Source organism: Loxodonta africana, chromosome 25 (genome assembly GCF_030014295.1).
Source record: "Loxodonta africana isolate mLoxAfr1 chromosome 25, mLoxAfr1.hap2, whole genome shotgun sequence".
NCBI classification, from domain to species: domain Eukaryota; kingdom Metazoa; phylum Chordata; class Mammalia; order Proboscidea; family Elephantidae; genus Loxodonta; species Loxodonta africana.
In genome coordinates this window covers 2,184,406-2,202,494 of record NC_087366.1, presented here as the reverse complement: position 1 = coordinate 2,202,494, position 18,089 = coordinate 2,184,406, and the positions used below count along the sequence as shown (strand labels likewise).

At 37.1% G+C, this 18,089-nt stretch overlaps 1 protein-coding gene across 1 annotated transcript in view; it reads left to right on the top strand.

Annotated features, from left to right (window-relative positions):
- The window catches only part of LOC100654507 (complement factor H), a 163,021-nt gene that overhangs the window by 96,693 nt on the left and 48,239 nt on the right, over positions 1 to 18,089 (top strand). The window contains exons 3-4 of the mRNA XM_064276478.1: positions 5,936 to 6,127; positions 6,551 to 6,727. Of these exons, the coding sequence (XP_064132548.1) occupies positions 5,936 to 6,127; positions 6,551 to 6,727 (369 nt within the window). The remainder of the gene's footprint in view (positions 1 to 5,935; positions 6,128 to 6,550; positions 6,728 to 18,089) is intronic.

The following is an 18,089-nucleotide window of genomic DNA, read 5'->3' as shown; positions in this document are numbered from 1 at the left end:
AAGTTAATCTGTAAGTGAAAACAACATCAGAACAATGAAAGAGGGTATAAAACTTTCTAATGGAGAGGAAAGCAAGGCAATACCAAATAATAATAAACTGGTACGAACCTAGGAAGATAAGGATAAATATCAAGGTAACCACAAAGAAAGTTAACAAACCTACTCACCAAAATGAAGAAAAACATAAAGTCTCAATAAAAATACAATCTATAAAAACAAAAGAAATGAAAAAGAAATCCAGAAACAAAAGGAATTCAGCACATGAAAATAAGAGGAACAAAGAAAATGTCGGCACCACAAAAAAAAGCATTACAAAATGACAGAAATAAACTCATACCTATCAATAATTACATTGAATGTAAATGGTCTAAATGCACCCATAAAGAAGCACAGAGTGACAGAATGGATAAAAAAAACAGGATCCATCAATATGCTGTCTATAAGAGACACACCTAAGAAACAAAGGCACAAATTTATCAAAAATCAAAGGATCGAAAAAAATATATCAAGCAAATAACTACCAAAAAAAAGGGCAGGAGTGGCAATATTAATTTCAGAAAAAATAGACTTTAAAACAATACCCAACATAAAAGACAAAAAAGGGCACTATATAATGATTAAAGGGACAATCCATCATGAAAACTTAACCATAACAAACATTTACCCACCCAATGATAGGGCCCCAAAATACATAAAATGAACTCTAATAACACTGAAAAGAGAAATTGACAGTTCCAAAAAATAGTAGGAGGCTTCAACCCACCACTCTTGGTAAAGGACAGAACATCTAGAAAGAAACTCAACAAAGATACAGAAGAGCTAAAGAGCACAATCAGCCAACTTGACCTTATATATAGAACACTCCACCGAACAGCTACAAAGTACACATTCTTTTCCAACACACATAGAATGTTTTCCAGAATAGACCACATTTAGGCCACAGAGCAACCGTCAACAAAACCCAAAACACTGAGATAATACAAAGTATATTCTCTGACCACAGCACCATCAAAGTAGAAATTAACAACAGGAAGACAAAGGAAACAAATCAATTACATGGAAACTGAATAGCCCCCTACTTAAAAACCACTGGATAATAGAAGAAATCAGGGATGGAATAAAAAACTTTCTTAGAATCAAATGAGAATGAAAACACATCATACCAAAACCTCTGGGACACAGCAAAGGCAGTCCACAGAGGTCAATTTATAGCAACAGATGCACACATCAAAAAAGAAGAAAGAGACAAAAACAAAACATTAGGTACACAACTTGAACCAATAGAAAGAAAATAGCAAAAGGAGCCCACAGCCACCAGAAGAAAGGAAATGACAAAATTAGAGCAGAAATAAATGAAATAGAGAGTAGAAAAACAAAAGAATCAAAACCAAAAGTTGGTTCTTTGAAAGGATCAACAAAATCAACAAACCACTGGCCAAAGTGACAAAAGAAAAACAAGAGAAGAAGCAAATAACCCAAATAAGAAATGAAATGGGGGACATTACAACAGACCCAACTGAAATAAAAAGGATCATAGTAGAGTATTATGAAAAACTGTAGTCCAACAAATTTGAAGACCTAGAAGAAATGGACAAATTTCTAGCAACACACAGCCTACCCATATTAACACAAAATGATATTGAAGATCTGAACAGACCCATTTCAAGACAAGAGATAGAAAAGGTAACAAAAAACTGCCAAGAACAGCAAAAAAACCCTGGCCTAGATGGCTCCACTGGAGAATTCTACCAAACACTGAGAAAAGCTTATGCCAATACTACTCAAAATATTTCAGAACATAGAAAATGAAGCAATACTGCCAAATTCATTCTATGAAGCCAGCATAACCCTGATGCCAAACCCAGGCAAAGAAACCACAAAAAAAGAAAATTATAGACTAATATCTCTCTTGAATATAGCTGCAAAAATTCTCAAGAAACTTCTAGCCAATCGAATTTGGCATCATTTCAAAAAAATAATATACCACAACCAAGTAGGATTCATACCAGGTATGCAAGAATGGTTCAACATTAGAATATCAATCAACATAATCCATCACATAAATAAAATAAAATAAATAATCACATGATCACCTCAATTGACTTGGAAAAGGCATTTGACAAAGCTCAACACCCATTCCTGATAAAAACTCTTAATAAAATAGGTATAGAAGGGGAATTTCTCTACATAATAAAGGGCATCTATGCCAAACAAGGAAACCCTGGTGGAGAAGTGGTTAAGTGCTACAGCTGCTAACCAAAGGGTCGGCAGTTTGAATCCTCACTGGGTTTTTTGGGTCATGCCAAAGAACCAACATCATTCTTAATGGAAAGAGGCTGAGAACATTCCCCTTGAGAAAAGGAACAAGACAACGATGCCTTTTATCACCAATCCTATTTAACATTGTGCTGGAAGTTCTAACGAGAGCAATAAGGCAAGAATAAAAGATAACGAGCATCCAAATTGGTAACGAAGAAGTTAAACTGTCCTTATTTGTGGATGATATGGTACTTACATAGAAAACCCAAAAGACTCCATGAGAAAACTACTGGAACTTATAGATTCAGCAGAGTGGTAAGATACAAGATAAACATACAAAAATCAGTTAGATTCCTATACATTAATAAAGAGAATGCTGAAAAGGAAATCAGGGAAATAATATCATTTATAATAGCCCCTAAAAAAATAAAATACTTAGGAATAAATCTAACCAGGAGTGTAAAGGACCTACACAAACAAAACTACAAAACACGGCTGCAAGAAACCAAAGGAGATCGACATAAATGGAAAAACATACCATGCTCATGGATAGGTAGACTCAACATTGTGAAAATGACAATTCTACCCAAAGCGATTTACAAATACAATGCAATCCCAATCCAAATACCAGCCACATTGTTTAAAGCGATGGAAAAACTTATTATTAACTTTATACAGAAAGGGAAGAAGGCCCAGATAAGTAAAGCACTATTGAAGAAGAATAAAGTAGGAGGACTCACACTACCTGACCTCAGAATCAACTATACAGCTACAGTAGTCAACACATTGACCAATGGAACAGAACTGAGAATCCAGATGTAAATCCATGCACCTATTGTTACGTGATCTTTGATGAGAGCCCAAAGTCCATCAAACGGGGAAAAGACAGTCTCTTGAACAAATGGTGTTGGCAAAGCTAGATGTCCATCTGAAAAAAAATGAAACAGGACCCATACCTCAGGCCATATAAAAAAAAACTAACTCAAAATGGATCAAAGACCTAAATATAAAGCCCAAAACTATGAACTTCATAGAAGAAAAAATAGGATCAATGCTAAAGGCCATAGTACATGGCATTAACAAGATACAAAGAGCAATGAACAACACAGAAACTCCAGAAGATAAGCTAGACAACTGGAATCTTCTAAAAATTAAATGCTTATGCTCATCGAAAGACTTCACCAAAAACAGTAAAAAGAGAACCTACAGACTGGGAAAAAAATTTGGGCTGCTACAAATCAGACAAAGGTCTAATCTCTAAAATCTACAAGAAAATCCAACACCTCTAAAACAAAAAGACTAATAAGCCAATTAAAAAAATGAGCAAAGAAAATGAAAAGACACTTCACCAAAGAAGACATTAAAGCTGTCAACAGACACGAGGAAATGCTAGCAAACGTTAGCCATTAGAGAAATACAAATCAAAACTGCAATGAGAACCACCTCACCCAGGCATTGCTGGTGTTGTGTTGTTAGGTGCTATCGAGTCAATTCTGATTCATAGTGACCCTATGCACAACAGAAAGAAACACTGCCTGGTCCTGCGCCATCCACACAATCATTGTTATGCTTGAACTCATTGTTGCAGCCACTGTGTCAATCCACCTCGTTAAGGGTCTTCCTCTTTTCCGCTGACCCTGTACTATGCCAAGCATGATGTCCTTCTCCAGGAACTGATCCCTCCTGACAACATGTCCAAAGTATGTAAGACACAGTCTTGCCATCTTTGCCTCTAAGGAGCATTCTGGTTGCACTTCTTCCAAGACAGATTAGTACAAATCAATAAAACAGGAAATAACAAACATTGGAGCAGCTGTGGGGAGATGGGAACTCTTACACGCTGCTGGTGAGAATCCAATATGAGGAAAACCATTTTGAAAAATGATATGGTGCTTCCTTAGAAAGCTAAAAATAGAAATACGGTATGGTTCAGCAATCCCACTCCTAGGAATATATCCTGGAGAAATAAGAGTCATCACATGAATAGACATATGCACACCCATGTTCACTGAAGCATTGTTCACAATAGCAAAAAGATGGAAACAACCTAGATGTCCATCAAAAGATGAATGGATAATCAAACTGTGGTACATACATACAAAGGAGTATTATGCAATGATAAAGAACAACAATGAATCTGTGAAGCATCTCTTAACATGGATGAATCTGGAGGTCATTACGCTGAATGAAATATGTCCATCACAAAAGGACAAATATTGTATGAGACCATTACTGTAAAAACTCTTGGAAAGGTTTACATACAAAAATAAACAATCTTTGATGGTTATGAGGGAGTGGAGGCGTGGAGATGGAAAAACACTAAATAGACAATAGATAAATGGTAGCCTTGTTCAAAGGTAAGATAGTACACAGTACTGGGGAACCAGCACAACTTATACAAGGCTGGATCATGGAAGCTCCATAGACACATCCAAACTCCCCAAGGGACCAAATTGCTGGGCTGAGGGCTGTGGGGACCATGGTCTTGGGGAACATCTAGCTCAATTGGCATAACATAGTTTATAAAGAAAATGTTCTACACTCTACTGTGGTGAGTAGCGTCTGGCGTCTTAAAAACCTGTGAGTGACCACCTAGGATACTCCACTGGTCTCACCCCTTGGGAGCAAGAAAGAATGAAGAAAACTAAAGATACGAGGGAAAGATTAGTCCAAAGGACTAATGGACCACATTTATCACTACCTCCACAAGACTGAGTCCAGAACAAGGAGGTGATGCCTGGGTACCACCACAGACTGCTCTGACAAGAATCACAACAGAGGGTCCCAGACAGAGCTGGAGAAAAATGCAGAACAAAATTCTAACTCAAAAAGAAAGACTGGACTTGCTAGCCTGACAGAGACTGGAGAAACCCTGAGAATATGGCCCCCGGACACCGTTTCAGCTCTGTAATGAAGTCACTCCTGAGGTTCACCCTTCAGCCAAAGATTGGACAGGCCCATAAAACCAAACGTGATTAACGGGGCACACCAGTCCAGGGGCATGGACTAGAAGGCAGGAGGGAACAGGAAAGCTGGTAATAGGGAATCCAAGGTTGAGAAGGGAGAGTGTTGACATGTCGTGGGGTTGTTAACCAATGTCATAAAACACCATATGTATTGTTTAATGAGAAGCTAGTTTGTTCTGTAAACCTTCATCTAAAGTACAATTAAAAAAAAAGAAATATTCCTAGTCTAAATTTTCCTCATCGAATAAAGGAAACTTATAACCCCTCCATCAGAGTATATTTGTGAAGAGAAGACAGGGCTCTGATTTCTGATGGGAATTGAAAATAAAGAAGACAGATAAGTGCTAAAATTAGCAAGAAATAAGAGTGCTTCAACCAGGATGCTCATTTAATCAACCAAGGCTGGGGAGATGCATACTCAAGAAGACTACATTAAATGGGTTTGTGAGATTTTCTTCTTGAAAAGCCTACATACAAATTTATACATCAAATACTCCAGAAAATGTAATTTCATCCTCATTACCAGACTTCCTTCAGTAGTACTTCAGTGATCTGACTTCTATAAATTATCTTTTTTTAGAATCCCTAATGTAATGAATGTTATTATGGTCATAAGGGAGTATACTTTACCAAGGAAAAATTTAAATCTAATTTGGTAGTTTATTAAGATAAAATATTATTTATACTCTTTTGTATTTTTTTATTCCAAGTGAAACCTTGTGGTTTTCCAGAAATAAAAAATGGATATCTACGTAATGAAGATTATAGACCAGACTTCCCAGTAGAGACAGGAAAATCTTTCTACTACTACTGTAATAGTGGTTTTCTGACTCCTTCAGAACAATCTGGGGGCTACATAAAATGTACAGGAGAAGGATGGTCACCAAGTGTCCCGTGCCTCAGTAAGTAAAAAAAAAAAAAAAAAACGCATAGGAACCTTTCACTGAGTGAAGAGAGAGTACAGTAGTGATTATGATTGCTTCTTGTATGATAAAAACAGTGCATTAGGAAGAGTAGCGGTAGCAAAAAGACCAAACTAGATTTGAGCTATTCATGAAAATAAAATGAGAAATAAAGATAGGAAATTCATAAAAATGTCTCTACATTTGTACATATTTTAATTATAAAAACTTAAGATAAATAGCACTGAATATTGATTTTTCTTTTTTTAACTAACATTTGGTAATAGCATGACACTTTGTCCTTTAATTTATATGTCATTTTTTAAGATTATTACACATTCTAATTTAAATATCACAAATAATTCTTAGTTCACTATTTTGACCAAGTTCATGTTTTTCATTTATTCTTTTTATGGTTCTTAGAAAGATGCTATTTGTATCATGATGAGAATGGATATTCTCATTATTCAAGAAGATATCATTCAGAGGGTCATTCTGTAGATGTTCAGTGCAATCCAGGCTACAGTCTTCCAAATGGACATGGCAGCGTTACTTGTACAGAGCATGACTGGTCCCCTCCTCCCAAATGCATTCGAGTCAGTAAGATCACAGAAATGTTATGATTTTATAAAACTGGTGTATATTAACTGTGGCAAAATACATGTATCAACTTCTTGTTTTGCAAATGGAAATTATTTAATTTTATATCCAAGTTTGTATCAAGTTTCTTGATAAATATTTAGCAAAATATGTGAGCCTATTTACATATATTAGTCAAGGATACAGTAAAATAATTTTGAATATATTACTTGGTAAAAATAAGTCACATTGAATATTACATTGAAATCACTAAATTAATTTACTTAAAATGATTATCAGATTCTAGCCAAAAGTATCATTCACGTACTCAAGCAGTAATTCAACATGTATTTCTGCCCTACGTCTGTGTTTCTGAGGGATAGATATCTGTTGTTGTTGTTAGTTGCCGTCGAGTCAGTTTCGACTCATAGTGACCCTATGTACTACAGAACGAAACACTGTTTTGTCCTGAGCCATGCTCACAATGGTGGTTATGCTTGAGCCCATTGTTGCAGCCACTGTGCCAATCCATCTCATTGAGGGTCTTCTTCACTGACCCTGTACTTTACCAAGCATGATGTCCTTCTCCAGGGACTGATCCCTCCCGACAACATGTCCGAATTATGTAAGACCCAGTCTTGCCATCCTTGCTTCTAAGGAGCATTCTGGTTGTACTTTTTCCAAGACAGATTTGTTCATTCTTTTGGCAGTCCATGGTATATTCAATATTCTTTGCCAGCATCACAATTCAAAGGCATCAATTTTTCTTTGGTCTTCCTCATTCATTGTCCAGCTTTCACACGCATATGATGCCATTGAAAATACCATGGCTTGGGTCAGGTGCACCTTAGTCTTCAAGGTGACATCTTTGTTTTTCAACCCTTTAAAGAGGTCTTCTGCAGAAGATTTGCCCAATGCAACACATTTGATTTCTTGACTGCTGCTTCCTTCCATTGGTATTGACTGTGGATCCAAGTAAAATGAAATCAGCTTCAGTCAACTGAAGACAACTTCAGTCTTTTCTCCGTTTAACATGATGTTGCTTTTTGGTCCAGCCGTGAGGACTTTTGTTTTCTTTATGATGAGGTGAAATCCATAGATAGATCTCTAGGAATGGATTTTTTTGGACATTGTGTATGTCCCACTAAGAAGGTGATTCCTAACTGTTTTCCATAGTGGTTGTATCAATATATATTTATAACAACAGTTCCTTGTTGCTTTACATCCTTGTTAATGATTAAGGTTTACATTTTAATATTTACAAATTGAGTGGCTGTAAAATGTCATAGCATTACAGTCAATACTCATTTCTTTTATTAATTGAGTTGAGCATATATTCATTTATTGGCAACTGCTTTATCTAATTTATGAAATGCATTGATGTTTTTCTTAGTTTATCTTTTTAGGTGTTTTTTTGGTATTGATTTGTCATAATTGACTATTCTGAATATTAATTTTCTTTTATAAGTATTGCAAGCAATTTCTCCTCTTCTATGGCGTCCATTTTTCTTTTCTTTTTTACTACATTCAATGTTATTCTTTTTTTCATGATTAATGCTTCTCACGTCTTACTCAAGGAATATTTCTCTACATCAAGGACTTAGATTATGCTATATTCTGTTCTTAAAAGTCTTAATATTTCACCTTTCCTATTTTATATTCAACCCTTTTTTGGTTGATTTTTATGCAAGGTAATAATCAAGTTTCTTTTCTTAAATAATACGAAAAACTCAGCATTTCGCCAATAATCTGTAATTGTACATTTCCCATGAATTTTAAGTTATATAATGGCTATTCATCTGAGTTCTCTAGTCTCTGACATAAGTAAATACATTTTTAGTCAATGTTCCAGTGTCACTAGAACTATTTTTACTGTAAATTTAAATAAGTCTGAATATTTACTCAAAACCTTTCACCCAAATATTTTTTCGTCCTGATTTTCTTGTTTTTTTTTTTTTTTTCCTTCAGCCTATAGTCTGACAGATACATTTTAAATCAGTTTAGCAAGTTCCTTCTAAAGCATTACATAGATTCATATTGGGATTATCTTGGAACTCCAGATCAATTTATGAAAAGCAGATATCTTTATGATATTGAGCCTTTCTGCTGATGAATGCTAAATATTTAAACATTTATTTAGGTGTCTTAGTCACCTAGTCTGCTCTAACAGAAACACCACAAGTGATGGCTTTAAGAAACGGAAATTTATTCTCTCACAGTTTAGGAGGCTAGAAGTCTGAAATCAGGGCTCCTGCTCAAGGGAAGACTTTTTCTCTCTGTGGAATCTGGGGAAAGTCATCAATCTTCCCTTATTCTAGGAGCTTCTCAGGGCAAGGACCCTGGGTCTGAAGGACTCACTCTGCTCCTGCTTCTTCTTTCTTGATGGTACTGAGGTCCATCTCCTCTTTGCTCACTTCTCTCTTTTATATCTCAAAAGAGATTGACACAAGATACAGGCTAATCATATAGATTTGACTTGCCTCATTAACATAATGGACAGCTCATTCCCGAATAGGAACCTAACCATAGGCATAGAGGCTAGGGTTTACAACACACAAGATAATTACATCAGATCACAAAATGGAAGACAACCACACAATACAGGGAATCATGGCCTAGCCAAGTTGACACACATTTTGGGGGGACAGAATTCAACCCATGACATTAGGTGTTTTTGAATGTCTGCCAGTTGTTTTCTCTTATGTATATTTGCTTATGAGAATTTTGTAGTTATTATGAGTTATGTTTCTTATAGATAACATGTTCATTATTTATGTAAGCTTTAAGGATGTTCTTTTAATACTTGATTTGAATATTCAAATGATTAATATCAATATTATTAATCTTGCTTAAAATTTGGTGGCCTTTGAATTTCTTCAGTGCCACTTTGGTTTGTTTCATCTTTCTTAATTTTTGCCTTTTCTTTTTGATTGGGATTTCTTTTATTGTGCTTGATATTCTGAGAAAATTAAATATTTTACTGTATTTTCCTTTTTTTTTTTACATTTCACTTCCTATTCTGAGAGATTGCTTTGGTTTTTGTCTCCTGGTAACTCAGTCACATTAAATATTCTAAGCAATTTAATTTTAGTTTCCAAGAGCTTACTTTTAAAATCAACTTTATTGAGGTATAAATTGCACAAAATAAAATCCACATTTACCGTGTAAGCAATGGCTTTTGAAAAATACATATGCGCTGATGACCACAAATCCTATCAATTTAGAGACAATTTTAATCTCAGAAGAGAGTAACCTTGTGCCCTTGTCCACCTAATCTTCCCTTGCACCATTGCTCCAATAGGTTGCAATGGCATGGGCTTCTAACTGGCTTTAAGTATGCTCACCTTCTCTCAATTCAAATAATCTTAGTCAAGTGTAATCAATTTCCAGCTCTAATTAATCGTACTATGGGGTACATCTGATTTTTGCTTATGTCAGGGCCTTGGAAGTTAGATAGCACCTAGGCAAATTACATTTTCCATTTATAAAACCCCATAGACTAGGGCAATCAGAAGTCTTTTGTGATTTCATTTCTTGTGATTCTGTTGCCAAAATCTCTGAGCTTTTTTTTTTTTTTTTTTTTTTTTTGAGCTATCTCCACTTCCACCTGGTGGGGCATACTTATCAGCTCCTTTGGGTAAGCACGAATACTCTTGTCCATCTATATTTTCGATCATACTGTTGTACTGCCTGTGAGTTAATTTTACCTGTGGTTCTAAAGTCGAGGTATCTGTCCAAGCTAATCACTATTGTTTTCCTAACTCCTAAAATAATATCCCTTCTAAGCACCTAATATGGGTCAATAACTAATTTTCCTCAGTATGTAAGTCCTCCTTAAAGGTAAATCTGACTTCTCTTCGAACTCCTGGCCTGTGACAATTTTGCCTAAGATACTTCTGGAGCATTTTGGACAATGTTGGATTATCTACAAAAAATGTTATACCATTGACTTCTTATTGGCTGAATACAATTAAAGAATATATTCTGGATCAAAAATGTGCATTACCTAGGATAGTGTCCTATGCATGGTACCCAAAAAAGCCCATTGGTGTTGAGTCAATTTTGACCCATAGCGACCCTATAGGACACCGTAGAACTGCTCCATAGTGATTCCAAGAAGTGACTGGAGGATTTGAACTGCTGACCTTTTGATAAGCAGCCAGCTCTTAACCACTCTGCCACCAGGCCTCCATATGGATGGTAGTTATCCAGAAATACACTAGTTTGCATATGCCAAAAATCTTCCCATTGGCGCCATAGGCGAACCTTTGAGGTTGTCAGTGGTAGATATGTAAATATACTATGACACCCTATACTGATATTGGATTTAATTTGACTAGTTTTCTTCACCTTGGTTATTGTTCTCTATCCAGAAAAACATGGTACAGAACAAGAACCAGATAGTAACTCAATTTTTGTAAAAAGTCAGATGGTAAATATGTTTGGCTTTGTCAGTCATATGGTTTCTGTTGTAGCTATTTCACTTTGTTTTTGTAGCATAGACAATATGTAAATGAATCAGTGTGACTGCATTTCACTGACACATTATTTACAAAATAGGTTTGATCCACAGGCAGTGGTTTGCCAATTCCAGTTCTAAAGCCATTGGGGTACATGAACATATGACAAATCAGACATGCCAAAAATATTTTATGACTAGTGTATCCAATACATAGTCTTCTGAGTTATAGTTACACAGTGGTCTGAGGCTCTATTGTTGAACAAAGCCCTTTGGGTGCATTCGGGAGCAACAGTTCCCACAAGTTATCTCCTAAAGGGGATTCTCTCATACAAATAAGGTCTTGTTAAATCATTAAAATGTATCACATAGGTGACTTCAGATTGAATGTTCTTATATTCTTCCTAGAACACAGTCTGAACCTTCAGTTTTAGACAGAGGGGAATTTCTGCAGGCAAATAGCTTAATTTATCTGGGCATTTGTAATAACTATGAGATTATTACATTCTTTTTCTTACAGCCTCTCACAGATTACCAAGGCAATTTTAGCTTTTCATTTTTGCATTTATGCATATTGGTTGCCTTTTGGTCAATGATCTTCTCTTATTTTTCATTTAGCATTAATTTTCACCATATCCTTCACCTACACACTAAAACAGGGATAGGGTCATGGGGTTTAGCCAGAGGATTAACCCATAAAAATGGCAACAATATGAGTCTCTCCAGTGTTTCCCACTTTGTACATGTTTGACAATATGGAATAGAGGTGGATTAAAAAAAAAAGCTTATATGACTATTGCATTTACTGTTTGGGAAAGAGGCAAAAATCATCAATTTCAGTTTGGAAAGATAAGAAGAAGAAATAATCCATCAAGTGATGTCTCTGGAAATTTAGCCAGTAGTATTTAGAGATATTATTATAGTTCACATTAACAACTGATCCTTCCTCTAAACTTGAAAATAAAATTACATCCCAGGTATATAGGATCAGGTCAGGAAGGGTAAAAGAAAACGTTTTAGAAATAGAGTTGTTTTTTTTTTTTTTAAAGTTTCTCTGTTTTACCCCACCTTCTCTGTATCTTCCCAACAAAATCTAAAAAATATCTATCCACTGGTGTCCCCCCTTTATTTTCATACATATTAAATTTTAACATACATTCGTTAGTCATGCAATCCATTCTGTCAATCTCTTATCACCTCTCCCCAGCACAATCAATTTTTAATCAGTCCAGTGTGTTGTGAGTTGTAAAGTATATAAGTTCACTTCTTTGTATATGATGCTTTTTAACTCATCATCACACTACACTGGCAGTAAAATATGATCTCTGCTTAGGAGGATCAAACTGAGATATTTTCAGCTGTGAGCCTCAAGTAGTGTTAGAGACATTTGCTTCGGGTACTAGGTATGAAAATCCGGATAAACAGAACATATATCCCAGGCAGGAACATTGGTATCTACCTGGAGGCATGGATAACAAGTTAATGTAATCCACCTGCCAGTGATGGGTTACTTTATATCTCTTTGACACGTGGCCCATAGATGCTATTAGAGTTTGATGATGATACTGTTTATATATATATTTGTTGTTGTTGTTGTTAGGTGCCGTCGAGTCAGTTCTGACTCATAGCGACCCTATGCACAACAGAACGAAACACTGCGCTGTCCTGCACCCTACTTACAATCATTGTTATGCTTGAGCTCATTGTTGCAGCCACTGTGTCAATCCACCTCCTTGAGGGTCTTCCTCTTTTCCACTGACCCTGTGCTATCCCAAGCATGATGTCCTTCTCCAGGGACTGATCCTTCCTGACAACATGTCCAAAGTATGTAAGACGCAGTCTCACCATCCTTGCTTCTAAGGTGCATTCTGATTGTACTTCTTCCAAGGCAGATTTGTTCGTTCTTTTGGCAGTCCATGGCATATTCAATATTCTTCACCAACACCATAATTCAAAGGCGTCAATTCTTCTTTGGTCTTCCCTATTCATTGTCCAGCTTTCACATGCATATGATGTGATTGAAAATACCATGGCTTGGGTCAGGTGCACCTTAGTCTTCAAGGTGACATCTTTGCTCTTCAACACTTTAGAGAAGTCCTTTGCAGCAGATTTGCCCAAAGGAATGTGTCTTTTTAATTTCTTGACCGCTGCTTCCATGGCTGTTGACTGTGGATCCAGGTAAAATGAAACCCTTGACAACTTCAATCTTTTCTCCGTTTATCACGATGTTGCTCATTGGTCCAGTTGTGAGGATTTTTGTTTTCTTTATGTTGAGGTACAATCCATACTGAAGGCTGTGGTCTTTGATCTTCATTAGTAAGTGCTTCAAGTCCTCTTCACTTTCAGCAAGCAAGGTTGTGTCATCTGCATAACGCAGGCTGTTAATGAGTCTTCCTCCAATCCTGATGCCCCGTTCTTCATATAGTCCAGCTTCTTGGATTATTTGCTCAGCATACAGATTGAATAGGTATGGTGAAAGAATAAAACCCTGACGCACACCTTTCCTGACTTTAAACTAATCAGTATCCCCTTGTTCTGTCTGAACAACTGCCTCTTGATCTACGTAAAGGTTCCTCATGAGCACAATTAAGTGTTCTGGAATTCCCATTCTTCGCAATTTAATGATAACTTGTTATGATCCACACAGTCAAATGCCTTTGCATAGTCAATAAAACACAGGTAAACTTTTTTTTTTTTAAACATCCTTCTGGTATTCTCTGCTTTCAGCCAGGATCCATCTGACATCAGCAATGATATCCCTGGTTCCACTTCCTCTTCTGAAACCGGCCTGAATTTCTGGCAGTTCCCTGTTGATATACTGCTGCAGCCATTTTTGAATGATCTTCAGCAAAATTTTGCTTCCGTGTGATATTACTGATATTGTTTTATAATTTCCACATTCGGTTGGATCACCTTTCTTGGGAATAGGCATAAATACGGATCTCTTCCAGTCAGTTGGCTAGGAAGCTGTCTTCCATATTTCTTGGCATAGATGAGTGAGCACCTCCAGCGCTGCATCCGTTTGTTGAAACATCTCAATTGATATATACATTTTTTTTTTTTTCTGGTAGATTGTTTAACAGAGACTAATAACATTCCCTGGTGTGGTATGCAGTTTCTCCAGAAACTAAACAACCCAATTATATTTTCTGATTCTTGCTTTGATTTTTTAGTTGGCAGGATAAAACAGACTCCTCAAAGTTATTAATGGTTGTTTGAAGAATATCCCAGTCTGCCTGGCCCACATAACGTCTAAGAAATTTACTGTTGTGCCTTAGTTCTGTACTTTAGTTAGGTTATTTAGGACTCTATGGTTGTTATATGAGTCCCTAGGTGGTGCAAATGGTTAAGTGTGCAGCTACCAACTGACAGGTCAGTTGTTCAAATCCACCCAATGGTACCTCAGAAGAAACCTTGGTGATCTGTTTCCAAAGAAGGAAAATCCTATGGAGCACAGTGATACTCAGAAATACATGAGGTATCTATTCATGAGTTGGAATATATTCAATATCAGCTGCTTTTTTTTAAATCATCTAATTAAAAAACCCTAGGTTGATCTTCAGACTGAGATATCAACAGTATATCATCAATATAATGAAGAATAGTGCTTTTCAGCTGAAACAAATATTATAAACATGTTGAGGCAATAAGTGGAAGAATTCAAATGTGCTTGCGGGAGTGCAGAAACATGTTTCTTAGTTTGTCCTACATGAATACAAATTGACGTTGATTTTCTTTAAAATAGGTATTGAAAAGGAAACAGCCAAATTGGTGACAGAATAGGAAATTCTTCTTAGCTTGTTTTCCAGCTTAAAAGTTAACAGCCTTTTGACAGATACTTCTGAAAGCTCTACTTTTCTCAGTCCTCTAGAGTCTCTCCAGTTAGTTTCCAGTATCCATAATTATTTCTCACTAGCTAAAATGGACTATTAAACAATGAAATTGTAGATATTAATATACCTACAACTAATATCCTTAATTAAAGTTGAAATTTTTTGATAATACGCAGGTATATTTTTTTTTTATTACATGCACTGAAGTCTTTTTATATTTTGATGTACAGTTCCATAAGATTTCACAAATACATGAGTCATCAGGATAAATATTCTGTGTAATAACCACCTTATCACCACAAAAAAACTTCCTTTATAGTGCCCCTTTGTATTTACACCATCTTCCACCCTTAGTGGATGAAGGTTCCAGTGGCTCCCAATCTTGTTAACACTTGATATAGTTAAGTTTTTGTTTTACTTTGTTTTTGTTCTTTTTTGGCCATTCTAATATGTATGTGATACTATCTCATCTCCTAAAGACTAATGCTCTTGATCATTTTTCCTGTGCTTATTTGCCATGCATGTGTCTTCTTCAGTGAAGCCTGTCAACTCTTTTGCCCACTTTTTTATTTTATTTTTTATGATTATTGAACTTTAGAGAGTTTGTTATTTATTCTGGATACTACTGCTTTGTCAGATATGTGCTTTGCAACACTCACCCCCTATCCATCCCTTACATTTTATTCATTTTCCAATGTTTTTCATAGAGAAACTGTATTTAATTTTTATTTCAATTTATCAATTTTTTCCTTTATGCTTTATATTTTGGGCATCATATCTAAAAAGTGCCTAAATGAAGATCGTGTGCTCTTGTAGAAATTTTATAGTTTTATGTTTTAAATTTAGTTATATGATCAATTTTGAGTTAATTTTTGTATGAAATGTGAGGAATATGGCAATATTCATTATTTTTCATTTTGACACCTGATAGTTATACTACCATTTGCTGAAAAAACTATTCTTTCTCCCATCAATAGCCTTTGCTCCTTTATCAAATATCAGTTGACCATATATGTGTGGGCCCATATCTGAACTCTTTTCTATTCCATTCTTCTCTGTGTTTATCCTTTCACCAATACCACAGGTTGTTAAAATTACTGTAGTTTTTAGTAAGTCTTAAGAGCTTTATGTAGTGTGAGCCCTCCAACTTTGTACTTCAGAAAAATTGTTTTGGATATTCTTCTAGTTCCTTTGACTTTCTATGTGAATTTTAGAATCAGCTTATTAATAGTTACTAAATGTGGGGGCCAAGATGGCCAACTAGGTAGAAGCTACCTCGGATCCCTCTTGCAACAAAGACTTGGAAAAACAAGTGAATCGATCACATACATGACAATCTACGAACCCTGACCATCAAACACAGATCTAGAGTTGACCTGAGTGACAGGGGAGCGAAAAGCTGCGCCCTGAAGCAGCAACCACCTCTGGAACCGGTGTCCCGCTCCACAGTCTTGAACCCTTGCGGTTCCCTGGTGCGGAGTGGCAGGGCTGATTGCAGCTTCCTGAGGCGGGGCAGGCCTGGGACACAGCCCTAACCCCTAGCCCCCTGGGGTAACCTCGGTAGAGACTCAGCCAGTGCAAGCAGGCTGCACACTGAAGAGGCTGACGAGAGAACGAGCAACCATGGGGAAGAAGCAACTGTTTTCAGAGCCTGGAGCCAGTGACCCACAGAAAACCTTGGCGCCAGGCTTTGGACTGGGCACACGGATAGCTGAGCACAGCTTTCTGAGATGGTGGAAACATGGGATGCAGCCATAGCCCCCTGAAGTGGCCTCAGGGGAAGCCCAGCCAGCATATGCAGGCAGCGCAATGACGTGGCTGATAGGAGGAGAAGTCACCAGGAGGCAGCAACTGGTTTTGGAGCCTGGAGTGTGGCATCCCAGCTGGGGAACCTTGGCGCTGGGCTTTGGACTGGGAGTGGAGGAGCTGACCATGGCTTCTGAGACAGCACAAGAACAGGACGTGGGCCTGACCCTCGGGGGCAATCTCGACCCAGCCAGCACAGACAGGCAACACACCCCTCAGGAATCTCAGATAAAACAGTCATCTGCTACGCAAGATAAGTAACTTTGTCTATATTGCTGGGTGCTACTCTCTCCTATCTATCTGATCCCTCCCCTCCCTGCCCCAGGCGGCTTCATTAACATTGGAATTTCCTAGACCAGGGAGTGAAGTGCTCTGCATTTTTCTTTTTTTTTCCTAACCCATTCTCCTGGCCTGAGAGAAGCAGCTACTAAAAACCCAGGGATGAAAAATCCTTTTCTGACTTCCCTAACTGGAATAAAAATACAAAACAAGCTCCAGCCAAGCATATGAGAGCCACAGTATTTGACTTTCATCCCTACAGGGAACAGGGTGGCTATTATAATGCAAAGACAATTCTGATAGAGATCTGATTGTAATTGTTTTAGCAGTCACTGGAAAGACAAGTTTTCCAGGTCTGATCTCTCTACCTGTTAAACAGAGCCCTCACTGATCCACAATGGAGAGCTGGGGCTGAAGCTTCACCCAAACCACCTACCCACCTGCCAAAGGGGTCTGAGGATACTGACACTTACTAATCTTTAGAGGCACATGCATTGCGTGCCTAAGGTACAGCTGCAGAGCCCACCCACCAAAGTGCTCTAGGAATAGAGACACATCTACCTCACTGGCATGTGGGGGAATGCTGTCAGCATCCTGCCCTCCTGGGAGTGTGACCCCCTGCTGCTACTAAAATTTGGTGCACACAACTATCACCACTACTCCTCTAAGTGAACAGGTGACAGTCTACACCACACACTTGGTGACCCAAAATCAGAACACCTAAGCTGATTCTATTCGAGAATAGTGAATGGACTCTTAGGCTTATATATCTGGTAACAGCTCAAACCAGCTGGTAATAGGACATAAGTGATTCAAAGGCTACAACAATCAAGACAGCACAATCTAGTAGCCCATCTGGGTATACTGAAACAAAACAAAACAAGAAGATAAGATTCAGTGAGCAAATATAAAATAAATCATTACAATATCTTATAGATGGCTCGGAGACAGCAGTCAATATCAAATCACATAAAGAAGCATACCATGATTGCTTCCACAAATCCCC